This window comes from Uloborus diversus, chromosome 3 (genome assembly GCF_026930045.1).
Source record: "Uloborus diversus isolate 005 chromosome 3, Udiv.v.3.1, whole genome shotgun sequence".
In the NCBI taxonomy this organism is placed as follows: Eukaryota; Metazoa; Arthropoda; class Arachnida; order Araneae; family Uloboridae; genus Uloborus; species Uloborus diversus.
Genome location: NC_072733.1, coordinates 89,912,280 through 89,927,689, shown reverse-complemented (window position 1 = coordinate 89,927,689; position 15,410 = coordinate 89,912,280). Strand labels below are relative to the sequence as shown.

The 15,410-nt window shown below is 31.5% G+C and overlaps 1 protein-coding gene across 1 annotated transcript in view; it reads right to left on the bottom strand.

The window, feature by feature from the left end:
- LOC129218435 (atlastin-2-like) overlaps positions 1-15,410 on the bottom strand; it is a 240,086-nt gene that overhangs the window by 28,387 nt on the left and 196,289 nt on the right. Inside the window, exon 13 of the mRNA XM_054852699.1 lies at positions 10,017-10,166. Within this exon, the coding sequence (XP_054708674.1) occupies positions 10,017-10,166 (150 nt within the window). The remainder of the gene's footprint in view (positions 1-10,016; positions 10,167-15,410) is intronic.

The window sequence follows — 15,410 nt, the reverse complement described above, 5'->3', positions numbered from 1 at the left end:
TCAGTTATGTAATGATTAAAATTGGTTATTATCGACAATTAAGATATGAAAATATCTTAATTGTTGATAATAATTGGCTTCATTTTTGTATAAGTGTGTATGGAGGGAAGGTTGGGGGCTTGGGGGGCGAAAGTATTTGCCCTGGGCGCCGTCAGCTCTTTGTAAGAAAAATCAGAGCCTTGTACTTTGGTAGACATGTTTCCAGGGCGAGATACGGTCATGGGCACAAGGGGCCCATAGCACTAAATCCGTAGTTAAACGTTTCATATGTTCAAGTAATTTCTTATCCACACTGTAGTTGGATGCAAATATATATTTTTTAATCTCATAAATTTAATCCCTTTCAAAAGTTCCAAAACCATTCCAAGCTTTACTCAAATTGTACTATTATTATACCTTAAAGCTATTTAATAGATGCTTGAAATATTTTTATGTTGCCAGCCAAAGTTAACGAAATCTTATGTTATTCCGTATTTTTATCACGTATATCACTTTTTTATGTTATTGATACTCATATATATAATAATCCATAAAGCAGATTTGCAAGACATGGCCTAATTAGGTCTGGTTGCAATAATACGTAAATATCAAAATGTGTTATGACTTAAGTATGTTGCATTTCGGGGGGGGGGGGCGCTAACATCATTGAAAGTCTTCAAGAACTACGCTTTTGGAGATTCAATTTCGAAAAATTGCCGGTCCTCTATAAGTTACTTATGAATCATGGAGTAGACCCCAGAATCTCTTTAGCCCCTAACCTTACCAAAAATAGTCTAGAATGCGGTTTTCAGTCTACAAATTCGAAAAATTTCCTGGGATGGGCCTTTAATTCTCTCTTTCCCTTAAGATCACAAAAGATCATCTAAAGCAGCATTTTTAGAACTACATTTTCAAACTATTTCCAAGAGAGTGCTCAAAACCTCTTCTCCTTTAGCACTGCTAAAGATAATTAGAATGCGTTTTTAAGACAGCAAATTAGAAAAATTTCCTGGTTTATGCTCTCGAATCTTTCCGCGTAACATCATGAAAATATCGTATTAAAAACTGCGTTTTTAGCTCTAAAATTGCAGAAAAATTCGACGTAGATCCCCGAACCTCCCTCTTCTTAACATAATTGGTAATAATAACTGCGGTTTTAAGGTTTCAGTTGAGAAACAGGCCCTTAATATTACTAATGACAGTTAGAATGCATTTCTAAGATTACAAGCTAAGAAAATTTTTTGGGATGCGCTCTCAGATCATCCCTCTAACATCATCAGAGATCGTCTAAAACTGCATTCATAGAGCTACAGTTTCGAAAAATAGACAGGGGAGCACAACCAAACCTCTCCTTACTAAACATTACCAAAGCTCGTCTAAAATGCGTTTTTAAGACTATAAATTCAAAACTTTTCCGGGGGAGAAGCCCCCGGACCCCCCTTCTTTCGAAGTTAATATTACACGTTCAATGAGTGTAATATAGCCGATATTTAGATATTTTCACGGCATCCTCTTAAAACAAAAGCTGAAACTTATCTTTCTCTCTCTCTCTCTCTCTCTCTCTCTATATATATATATATACACACACACACACACACACATATATATATATATATATATATATATATATATATATATATATATATATATATATATATATAATTAAGCAAACAGAATAACAAATATTGAACAATAACTTCCCTAAAAATCTAGTTGAAAACATTTGCTGAGGTATAGCCTTCGATGAGCATTTCGCTTCTTTTGAAACTGTTAAACTGTGTAAATGTATGATACAACCGTGACAAACCATTTTTTATGAATCACCGGGGTGGATGAATTTTTACACGTGGGAAACAGGCGACCGATATGTCTATGGATTTTTCTTCTGGATATGATTTTATTTTTATTTTATTTTTACGTTAACAACTGGAAAGGATTTTATCAGGTTGAACAATGGATATGGCTCTGTTTACATGGATTTCAAGGTAAGATAATTTTGTTATAGGCAGGTACTGTCCCGTGGATGGCTAATTATCGGAACTTGTTTTCCTAATTAGTCGAGGCAAAACCCCCTGCTTTTAGTTTTAGGTTTGAGCTCTAGTTTATTGTTTTTAGTTTAGCAAATGGTGCTTTTGCCCAATGTTACTCTATATTGCATGTACTGGAGCTAAAACATTCTCTTTTAGTTCACAGTTAAATTTTTGGTCTTAATTAATGAATCCTCCATGGCTGATGAGCTCTGGAGTCATACTTTATCTTTTCCTATTTAATAGCTGTTTGCAATTTTCCTTTTTATCATCATTAATTTTATATAATTTGTTTAATATTTGAAATTCTGTTTGCTTAATTTTATATATATATATATATATATATATATATATATATATATATATATATATATATATATATATATATATAGTCGCCTCAGAGCAACAGTTACACATCTAATTACAGGAACAACACTAATATATCCTGCCGCTGCTTTTGAGGCGATGATTATATGCACGTTCGTTAAGAAAAGAGAAAATTATTGGAAAGGATGTTAAACTTGTGTTACCTAGTGAAAATTCCTAAAAAAAAATGCTCTAGCGCCCTCCCCTGCGCCAATTAATTACCCTTCCCTAATACCAGAAAAAAAGGCAAATGTTAACAAGCCACTCCAGAACCGTGGACAGTATTATACAAGTCAGTAATATAGCTCTATGCCCCCTCCCACGAAAAAAAGTAGCTTTACGGGCAACTCCTCTAGTACCCCCCCTTTTTTTGGTGAACCAGCTATATAAAGAGAGGGGGCGCCATAGTTCGCCTTGCACGCGGACGCTCAGATGTCTTGCGGCGGGCCTGGAGAGAATAGGGAACTCTGCTTGTGCGATTTTCCTCAAGGATCATTGAACCCCTTTGCAGCAATTGACACAGTGATTGACATATCTTACTGCAGTGTGCAGCTCATAATAACTGAATAATTTAGATTGTATTGTGTATGTTGCCATTGAATTCACATTATTTTAACACTAGAACAAGAGCTGCATTGAATAACTGCTTGGAAATAATTGAAAGTTTATGAGATTAAAGGTGATGGGTCTTTGAAGATCCAACAAGCAAGCAAAAAAGTTCAATATAAATGTAATCTTCTAGACCCAAACCAAAGTAAGCAAAAGTTATGAAGTCATCAGGCAAAACATATGCAGTTGAAGCAAGAAACAACGTAAATAAGTCTTACAGAAATTGGGCAACCATATGCAGTACAAAAGTCCACGTCTGAGACAAGATGGATTCAACGTATACCATGATTATGTTTGTTCCTACATTTTCTCTTAACTGATTTTCTTAAATAAAAACAAGATCCTCATCTTCTATACAGCCACACGATCTTGTTCTTTGCAATTTCTAGCTACTTCCAAAACTAATCTACCATTGTCACAAGAATATTTCCCAGATAGTGTTTCTTGCTTCAAATCAGTGGGTGCAGTTTTAAAGAGGTGGTCTTAGATGGTGTAATGTTTGTTTTCAAAGTGTGGATGACTACATGGAACAAATGCAAGGCATACACAAATGCTTATTTTTAAACACGGCATGTTAACGTTGATGATAAATAATAGATTTAGTGGGTAACAATTTTAGTCCCATTAGTTTTTGATCAGCCCTCTTATATGTATGGTTGTGTATGTAAAGTCAACGCACTTTGGTACAAACTTAGAAAAATATTGCTTATTCCTTTATTGGGGTTATGTGGAACCTTTTCTCTATGCAAAAAGTTGTGAGCCATGTTAAAAAGGTAGGCAGTGTGGTGCATTCTCTCTCTGCCACCGTACTGGAATAAACTGCATTAAAAACTGAAAAATAGAAGGTTTGTCACTTTGATACATTTTCCAGATCAAAAATTTGAGTTTCATTAATGAAACACTTTTGAGACATTTTTAGAGCTCTTTGTATTTTAAAGAAATGCGTAACATTGGGCTAAGGATATTTCTCTCCTCAAAATCATCCTCATCTCAAAAATGTACATAATTAAAAAATGGAAAGAAAAACCCCTACCTATTATGAACTTATTTATGAATCTGTTCTCTTATTTTCGAATTTTTTTTTTTATTAATTCATGCATAAGAAAACTTAATCATTTACTAAATTATTCAAACTGATGATTACAGTAGAAGACTATTATAGTGTACACCTTGGGACCAGAAGTTTTGCATAATTATGATTTTGGTGTTGTATAGATCTACTTACAAATTTATGAAATAATATTCAGAGTATATCAAAATATTTGTACATTAGAATGAGTTATAAGTAAATTGAGAATTAAGATTCAAATAATGCAATCTAATTATCACTCAAATAAATAGGCTTCAAAACAGAGCATTTTCCAGCACTTAATGGTTTGTATAGCAGTTGTATTTTCAAAAACAATCTGGTACTATTTTTTTACTGTGAATAGTACTTGCTTTTCAAAGTTTAAATTGGTAAGATGAAAAACAGTTTCCAAATTTAATTAGACAAAGAATGCATTAGTTTCCAATGCAAAAATAGTATCTTTTTTTTTTTGAAACCAAATAACTAACTGTTTACTTGTGAAAAGATGTGGAGTATAGAAATTGTGTTGAATAGATCAGCAATTTTAAGGTATTCTCTGCTACATGTTGCATTTCATGCTGACTTAAAAAAAATTTATGAGGCAGGAGGTAGTACATGGTTTGTGCTTTTTCCTTTGTTTGATAAAGCAATTATGAGCCAGGGCAATTTTGTTTTTAAAACTGGTGCTTTCTTTTGACTCAAGCATGTTTATTTATTTAAAAAAATGTATTGTCTTATTAGTCCAGTCATATTATACAAAAAAAAGGATAAAAATCGCAAAACACGTTGTAGTTCTGTTATTTTGATATTTTGTTTGGGTCAATTAGGGTAGAGTAAATCTCAATTTACAGTTTTCAAAAACCTGTAATCGCTGCGTAATTTGCGAAAAACTGCGAAATTTTCAGACTTTTTTTTAGTTTTTCCTTTATAACTCCTAAACTATCCAACTTTTGATATTAAATGTGAGTAGGGGAGACCGGGGATAGTTGGCAAACTTTTTAAACTTTATTTTTTTAAAGGTTGTAAATAAAGTAGAAATTTTTTCTTTTATTGCTCGGACAATCTGTATGGTATCAGCAAGAAAGTCTTATTTTTGTTTTGACAGTACTAAGCTTTCTCTATTTGTTACATAATTTTTTGTGAACCTTCGCAGAGTTTGCACATTTGCCCCGTCACGGGGTAAGTTGGCGAGTCGTATGGGGTAAGTTAGCGAATTGAGAAAAACTCACAAAAGAAATGGAAAATTTCACATAAAACCTCAATGATGCTTTAAATAAGCAAGTAAAACTTACCCATGAATGAAAAAAAGCGAAAGTAGTATTGTAATTGCTTTAAAATTAGGTATGTTACACCATATAAAAGGTTCAACTGATTTTAGAAGTAAATGCTGAAAAATACAAACATTATTCAAAATGAACTATTTTATTTGCCTCCGTTCTTTTTTTTATGTTTCTTTTAGGTTTACATTCCTTTTTTTTTTTATAGATTCAGAAATTTCTTGTATGTTTTGGGGCCTTTTTGTGATAATTTTGACATTTTACTGCTAAGATTCTATCTTCCTGAAGAGTCTTTTTGACTGGAGTATAAAAGAGTATTGCTGTAGACCTCTTTCATTTCCATTTTTTTTGATCTGGCCCTCTCCAGCTTTAGGATAAGGTCGTATATGATCTGAAGTAATGCTCAGAGACGTATGTAGGTTTAGCCGAGACATAGCACTATCCTCAGTAAAAAACTCTAAATCTGAATTACTGAATGAAGTAGCAACTGAATCTACTCTAGGACACTTACATCCAGTTTTATTACTTTCTTCCAACATGGTTGCCTGCTGGGACAAACAGATTCACTCATAGATCCAGTATATTGGGAAAAAAGCCGATCAGTGATATAACTTGGCATGAAGTCAGTCCTGAAAAATGCTTGAATGGCAGGGAAACACACCAGTTCTTTTGAAACCATTCATAATATTTTTTGGGCTTGCTTCTTGTGGAAAAGCAACTGTTACCACCGTTGGTACATTGTAAATCGTCATTGGCTTTCTTGGATTATTCACCATCCAAGAATCACAGGCGGAATTAACATAATTTTTCAATGGGCCATAAAGACTCACATCAAGAGGCAGCAACTTATGGCTATAATGTAGTGGGAAAGAGAGTTGTGTCATTACTATTTTCACAGTAGTGTAGTAGTTTCCTTACAAAAATCAAGCCCTTCTATTGACGTAGGAGTCATAAATGTCTTGTAAGAGAATCAGATGGTTTGTTTTTTTCTTCTTTTTGAACATCTATTGTTTTTAGTAAAATCCTTTAAGAAATCTCAAAATGTTTCAGCTGTCATCCACCCACTAGGGAATGCAACATACATGCAGCTTTGCATCTGGTGCGGTTTTTCCATTGTTGTTTTTTCTCTTGTATTTTTTCATTTCCGGAATGAAGAGCACGTATGTTGGCAATTGTATAAGCATGTCTATAAGAAACGATAAGCTCAAGAATAGTGTAACTAATGCAATTATTTCATTTAATTGACAATTTACAGAATTTAAATTTCAATCATTTAATGTTTTGACTCTAAAAACTTAACTTGGGGCAAATATGCAAATTCGCACACTTACCCCAAAAAAGTTCGCCAATTAGCCGTATTGAAATCAAGTTACACTGGTTTAAAAATGGTTTCATTAAATAATCCGAATAAGACGTCATTTATTGCGTAGAAACACGGGCTATTCAATATTAATAAGTTTTGGTAAATTACTCTACTATTATATGTTTTATAAGAAAACAACTAAGGATGAAAAAAATTAACACTGTGAAAAAACAACTTTCTCTCGTGCAACACGTTTGACAACACACACACACAGATTTCACTAAAAATACACTGACAGTAGCCAGGCATCTACGTGGTCATATGATAGCTCACTCAGAGCTGTCAAGCCAAAAATGAGAAAATTATTTAACATTTGCACACTTGCCCCTTTGCATACTAGCCCCGGTGTCCCCAACCCCTTTTAAAGTATATCAAATTTTGAACAATTTAAGCTCAAGTGGGTTTCTTTACGACTAATAGTTTAGGAGATATCGTACTTCGAAAATTGGCTATTCTTGGCGAAAAAATGCTTTGATCACATTCCACGCCAAATATGGACAAGAATTCCCACTCCAATTGAAAAACTGGATATACTGTTTTAGTACATTTAATTGGGTTTCAGTTAAACTAAAAACGAAGTCTGTGGCTTTAATAGTTCTTTCACAATTGCAAAACAGACAAATAATCGAAAAATTCGATTTTTGAAGAAATGAGACAAAACACTTTTTAAGACAATATGGATGATCCTATTCTAAAAAAAGGGGGGAAAATAATGATATAATAAGACTCTAATGTGTGTTTTTATAAGTTATGTGTGCTGGCAAAACACAGCAGTTATAAAAAACTTAAATAAGTCAATGATTGACAGCCCTATGCAAGTAACGCTAACATTCCATCCCCTATGCCTTCCCCCATCTATGCCTTTAACATTAATGAAGTTTCGACCGTATTTCATTTTTTGACTGGAAAGTTACCGAGTTTTATTTTGAATAGAGAATAATTTTGCTATCAGACATAATGAGATTCAGTTATCTAAAGATGGACGAGCAGAGAAACAAAGAATAAATGAAAATGAAAGTTCATTCATTCTTTTTGCAAAAGCAAATGAAACTGTTCAGGTCCATCATATCAAACTTAAAGCTTCTTTCGGGAAACCTAGAATGAAAAACGTACCCCCTGTACACTTTAAGCATGATATTATCGAATGTTTATACTTATTGAAAAATCATTCAAGCAGAAAGTATGAAAAATAAGGATGCACCTAGAAACATTAACCAAAATGCCTTCATTTTTTCACTTAGCAGGCCTCAATTTATTTGCAAAAACTTCACAGTTTTTGCAAATAAATACATTTTTGCCTAGTTTGTATGTATACTTGTGTAATGAACAGGTTCTAATGAAACTAATGCAAAGCCTGACAGAAGAAATCTATAGTTGTAGCAAATTAAACAATTCAGCTGTGTGCTTTTTCGATTAGTTTAATGAATTATGTTTATAATAAACTTTATTGGAGAACTGGAATGACTTTGGGATGTTTTTACGGTCTTCGGATGTATCAGAATGACTGCGTGCTAGCGCAATATGATTATATTTGACATCTCAATATCAGAGTGCTCCTAAGGAAATGCTTTTCCAAATCATGTAATAAACGATACTTCAATGACGAGTTGCTTCCTAGGTTTGGACTTGAGGGTATTGATGGAAAAAAAACAACTAGCGAAACTGATTGAAACATTATCCGAACTCCATCGAAAAAAGTACATCTCAACAGATTGTGATAAATGATGAAGAGGATGTGGATCTACTTCTTTTTTTTTTTTTTTTTTGCTGTTTTTTTCTCAAACACTTAAAATATTTCTTTCCAGAAAAGTGCCAAAGTCCAGTTAACTTGTATTCAGCTTTACATTTTTGTTTTCAACAAAGAAAAAATGGAATAACTCTTAGATTCATACTTTTTCTTCTTGCAGTTAGTGGATGTGATACCACATCTTCCCATGTCTGGCTAAGAAAAACAAAACTGTACGGTGTTTTTCAAATGAACCGGTATAAGGTTGACCAGGCCACCATAGCTTTCCTTCCTGAAGTGAGTCCCAAAGCTTTAGCCAAAGCTGTAGAGTAATTTTTTACTGTTCTTGGTTGCCATATTTGTATTTGTAAATTGTTGAAGATTGTACATGGATAATGAATGAATTATTGATACTTAACCAATTTTGGTATTTCCTGTGCTGTTCATTCGGAAATTATTAGTCTCTTATTTTGTTCTTCCATTATTGCTATGGAATTACCAAAAGATAGCATGCAAAATAAGTAGAACCGTTGGAGACTGCAATCCATCTCTGCTTTGCAGGATGCAATTTGAAAAAAGCTGAACAACAGCATTTCTTTTTCGTTTGGATTTCTTGCCAAGAAAGTTCCACGCTAGTCGCCAATTGGCATTGACGGTCAATGTTGAGAATACTTTTAGCGTTGATTGCATTTAAAATATCCCCTGGTGGTTTATAAGTTGCTACTCATTTTCATTTGCTTGGAACCAAGGTTCAAGTTTAAGGATAATACTTAATCTTTGAAGAAACTTCATTTGGGGCAGTTTTTTTACAGGCTTTTCATTCAGACCGAATTCATAACTATACCAAAATTCGTTTGAGAAGAAAAGATCAATTTTATGGTTAAAAACATAAACTTAAATCTCTTTAGATCTTTTTTTAATTCCAAAAAACCAATCTATATGAATTCCTGAGCATCAATACACCTCTGTGCCCAATTTGGAAGAAATCCAACTAAAACTGGAGATTTGTATAAAAGGAACATACACACACACACACACCACACACCAACAACACAAACCACACACCACAAATATACATCCATTTTTATATAGAGAGAAAAAGTGTTTTGAATGAAATTCAAGCAAATGTTCCAAAAAATAAAAATGGTTCTATTTTTATGATGAGATATTTTTTCCAAGCATGTTTATTAGCTATTATTGCCAGAAGTTGCACACACCTCTTGAAAATTTGAATGCATTACCACCGTAATATTATGCTTTTGTTTTTCAAAGAACAATACACTAAGAACACATTTTTCCAGGTGGCAGAGACATTTTCTTTTCAGAATTAGAAACAAATTTTTACCCCACTGAAAAAATACACCCAACAACAATGATTTGCCCAATTTTTATGCAGATGAAATATTTTCAAGGAAACAAACACAGAAGAGTCAACAAAGAAATCAAAATAAATGAATAAATAAATAATTTAAAAAATGGAAATGTACCCAATAAAACTAAAAACAGAATGAACTCTATTTGTAGCAAAGTAGATTGTTAAGAAAACATTCAAAATAGAAGGAGGAATAAATTTTTTTTTGGAAGCAAGCCTTTTCTTTACCTTCAGAAGCTTCTCACAATATTGTTTAGAAAATTCTTCTCCTCCCATTTTCCTTGTGTAGTTAAAAAGAATTTCACATTCATTTTTCAAGTGATTATGATGTAATTCCAGCTGATTTGGTCTTAGATAAGGCTGATCCCCACCACAAATCTACAAGAAAAAAATATACAGTTGGTCTAAAAAGAAATTGAAAATAAATTGTTTTAAAGTATAAAAAACAAAAACAGGTGATGTATGAAAAGTACTTTAAAAACATGCAATACATTTAATCTGAATACATCTGAATACATTTCTTTAATCTAAACTGGACAAATATTTTTCCACCAAAACATGACAAATAAACCTTTTTTTGGAACAGATTAAGAGAACAAGTTTAAAATTTTATGACTGTAGAAAAATGAAGGTCCTGTAATTAAACGAACACCAAATGTAGTGTTGCTTTTTTTTTATAACACAAGACAAAATAAAATCAAAACATTAAGAAAATATGCAGTAAAATATGATGCTAAATACAATTAAGTTTCAGATAATGTAGATAAGGTAAGAGGGCTTGAAAGAAAATAAAAATAGATTTTCACTTTTTATGCTTTATAAATATAGCTCATTTTTGTATTTTATATCGGTAGACTTGATGTCTTTTTCTAACAAAAATCCAAAATCTTAAGCAAGAATACATCCAGCCTTGTTTTAAAGTTGCAACATTATACAGACTATTGAAATTTCTATTCATGGGGTCTTAACAACTTGTGCACCATTGAAAATATTACAATAGAACATATTTAGAAGGTGTGCAAATTATATTTCTGAGTTGAAATTCAACTCTGAAATATTTTATTTCAGTTTTAAGCACAACTGAATTGTATAATATGATATTAGAAATGCAATATTCCATAGTATTGAACATTGGAGAATCTGAGAATCAGGATTTGTTTTTTTTAATTAGAGTGCATGTTTCTCAGATTTTTCTTTCACTAGCATTTTTGTGCCAGTTCTTTTGTTTTTTTGTACGTACTAAAAATCATTTACACAAGGCAAAGGGTACAGGGAGTATTTTATAAATGATTTCTTTTCTTGCTTTATTATTATTACAGTTGGCTCTCTGCTTAACAACTTTTAGGGGACCACAAAAAATCGTTTTTAAGTAGAAAGCGTCCTTAAATAGAATGCTTTTAACACTACAGTGGACCATCTGGGACCGTGAAAAATCGCTGTTAGATAAAGAAAGTCGTTAAATAGAGCGTCGTTAAACAGAGAGCCAACTGTATTATTATTGTTTTTGTTTTTTTTTGAAGAACATATATTTTATATAACAAATAATATCAGCCTTGCATTAATAGTATTATTTCAAACATGGAAGCACTTGTCTTTTCCACATTTACTGATTACAATGCCAAGAGATTGATGGCCATTTCTCAGATCACACCTAGTAAGTACCCTCATTACCCCTAGCAGAGAATGTAGATAAAGAAGTTAACCACATGTCATGTTTATTTTCACAAGTTGGACATGAGCCTGAAGAGAAGGGAAAAATTTTCCATTCTACTGTAGCAATGGTAACTGCCCATGACATGCCCTGCAGCATATCAGCTACCTTTATTATTGCTCGGACCAAGAGACATTTCTAGCACTCTGATTGACTCTTTGAAACATCAATCAATGTTATGACATTACTGTGTATATTGTTTGCTGTCTTTTGTAGTATGTTTCTAGTATGTCTTCTGTTAAATACGAATTAGCATTTGCGCATACGATTTTTAATTGAATGTAGCTGACGGAAACAGCTTTCTTATTTCCAATCAATTTCTTTCCCTCCAAAACAAACAAATGATGCCTTTGAAAAACTATGCTTCAAAATTAAAATAGGTGTTGCCACCTTTAAGCAAAAAATGCATGTTTTACTAATGCCATCGTAATTGAAATCTAAACCACTTTAAGTAACTCCAAGGTAAATTGATTTGTAAATTAAAAAGTGAATTATACGATTTTTCATATTAAACTGATCTTTGTAATGATTGTCATTTTAGTAACCATTTCTCTTTAACATGAGTAATTTTATGTGTACTAACTTCTAATATTATTCACAATTGTAATAGTTTATTTCTAGCTGATTTCTAATGAAGAATTATCTTCCAAGAATGAGACGAACCGAATGGAGAGTGCATCTGGCATAAATAACCTTCTTGTTTCCAATTAGTCTCATAATTTGTAAAATAAACTAATGCTCAGTTTGAAAAAATATACAAAAAATAAATGGCATCATTTTTATGCAAAAAATGGCGCTTTTTAATGATGGAACTTAAATTTAAATCACTTCTAAAATAATTCTCAATGCAAAATTATAAACTAAACAGTGAATTCTTTAGTTTTTCATATTATTCATAATATTTAAAGTTATAAAAAGATATATAAGGCTGTGAGAAGCAAATGAATGTAAGTGGACTTTTAAAAAGTTTTGCGTAAAACACATTTTAAGTTCAGATCCTAGGTAGGCTTTCACTGAATTTTATTTCTAAATCTTGCTTTATAGCAGTACCTACCAGAGCTACTGGTACTATCTCTTGTCCCATAGCAGAGAAGTAGCACTCCAAACAACTTACACTAGTAATCTTGAAATTTTTAGTATTCGCATCTGCATGCCTTTGCTTCTCGCTGCGCCATGTGTAATTTTAACTTCTCTTTGTAATGAAAAATTTGAAATAAAAATTAAATGGTAATATTTCTTAATTTGCGTCATTCCATGTCAATACAGCCAACAAAACACCACCAACTCAGATTTTCATGAAATTTTCAGAAATTGTTCCCTTTGACACCTTAAATTCATTTATGATTTTGAGGAAAAAAAAAACATCATTCACAATTGATGAGTAAGTTATTTTTGAAATTTGTTAATAAAATGTGAAAAAGTTTTTTTTAATTCTAAAGACTATTTTTATAAGCTTGTTTCACATTAAACATTATGAAATAAATCAAGACCATATGATTACTTGATTACAACACTTAAAACTTGCAGTTAATTTTAATATTATTATATATGGGTTAATTTAAAGCAGTGAATAAAATTTAAATTAAAAATTTCAGAGAAGAAATAGGCTGGTATACAACTTTGTACAGATAGACTTCTTCTTTTAAAATTTGAATTTTATTGGCTGCTTTAGAATTAACCTAAATATAAGAATATAAAAATTAACTGCAGTTTTTGAGTGTTTTAACCAAAAGAAATCATATACCTATTTGTTTTCATACTTTTTAATGTGAACCAAGCTTATAGAAAAAATCTTTAAAATTAAAAAAAAAAAAAATCATACTTTATTAATGAATTTCCAAAATTAGTTTTTTACAATTGTGAATGATGAGATTTTTTTTTTCGAAATCATAAATTAAATTATTGTGTCAAGAGTACGATTTCTGAAAGTTTTATTAAGAAATATTGTCTTTTAATTTTATTTCTGAATATTTCATTACAAAGAGAAGCTTAAATTTTTTACTACTTTTTACCTAACTTTAAATATTACGACTAACACAAAAAAACTGAAGAATTTCACTGTTTTACAAAACTAACATTGAGAATAATTTGATAAATGATTATACATGTTATTTCACCAAGGTGTTTTTCTATTTTTTTGTGACAACGCCATAACTTCCTCAATACTTGATCAAATTTCATAAATAAGGCATGATTTTAAAAAAAATTTTTCACCCCTTTCAGCAAAAAGAAAACACACATTGAGATGGGTTTTCGAAAAAATCAATTTATTCTGCTTTTTACTAAGCATTTCTTAAATGAACAGCACCCCATGAGTGAGGCCTTGTGGCTCAAGAGGTTAGAACATCATGAGTTTGATCCCAGTGTGCATTTTATAATTTTACTTTTCTCCCCTCGGTTTGATCTTGATTCAAATTTCCAAGAATATATCATCTAACCTCATTGCAAGATTCTAAAGCAGTAGTACTGTTGGATTAAAACCAGAAATGAAAATGTTTTGCATGGTATATTGCAGTATCTTGAATAATATTTCATAATTTTTTTTTTTTTTTTCAGTGCTTCCTCTATACTTTGTAAAAGTACAAAAGTAAGGCATCATTTTGTTCTAACTTTCACCGCCATCAGTAAAATAAACAAATTCTGACTAAGTTTTTCTTTTGAAAAATTACCATAAAAAAATCAGATTTTTGAATTACTGCTGTCAAATGTGAATGTTTCACACGGGTCAACTAGCTTTAATTTAAATTCCAATGGCCCCCTTCTTTAAAAAGCACCATTTTTTGCTTAAAGATGACGCCATTTGTTTATTTAGTTATAATTTTTTGCATATTATTTTATTTTACAAAATATGCAATTAATTGGAAACATGAAGGATATTTTTGCCAGATTCAGTTAAAACTCTTGGATCACAATTCATCTTCATTAAAAATGAGCTAGCAATATGCTATTAAAAGTGTGAATGATATTAGAAATTAGTACACATAAAATTATTCATGTTAAAGAGAAATGGTTACTAAAATGACAATCATTACAAAGATCAGTTTAATATGAAAAATCATATAATTCACTTTTTAATTTACAAATCAATTTACCTTGGAGTTACTTAAAGTGGTTTGATTTCAATTACGATGGCATTAGTAAAACATGCACTTTTTTGCTTAAAGATGTCGCCACCTATTTTAGTTTCAAAACATAGTTTTTCAAAGGAAGAAATTGACTGGAAATAAGAAAGCTGTTTCCGTCAGCTACATTCAATTAAAAATTATATGCGCAAATGCTAATTCGTATTTAGCAGAATACAAACAAAGAAATGTACTACGAAAGACAGTAAACAATATACATAATGGTGTCATAACAATGATTGATGTTCCAAACAGCCAATCAGAGTACTAGAAATGTCCCTTGATCTGAACAAAACTAACGGTAGCTTTTATGCTGCCCTTCAGGTACTTGGCGGGTCTTCAATGACCTCAGGAACTGGAAACAGACTCCCATAGCCATGTTAATTGCTCATGAGCATACTCTACATATACAGTGAAACTTCGATAAGTAGGGAATGCGAAAAAAATTCAAGTAATAGAAAATTCGTCTTATCAAACTCTAAAACAAACCTGTAGAATAATATAAAATACCATTACTGACAACCATTAAATTTATAATATGAGCATAAAAGTGATAGAATAATGTATCAAAGATAATATAACGTCCCCTCAAAGCACCAGTAGGATATTTTACTGTTATTCCTGGGATTAGATGTCTTACTGTTGTTTTGAGGCGACAATATATACTTGACCTAATCAATGTATAATATAATGCTATGAACTCTAGAGTTTGAATAGGTTGGAAAACAAATTTATAACTTTATGTTGAATGTAACAATTTTTACTTACCAGGGAAACAAACATATTTAA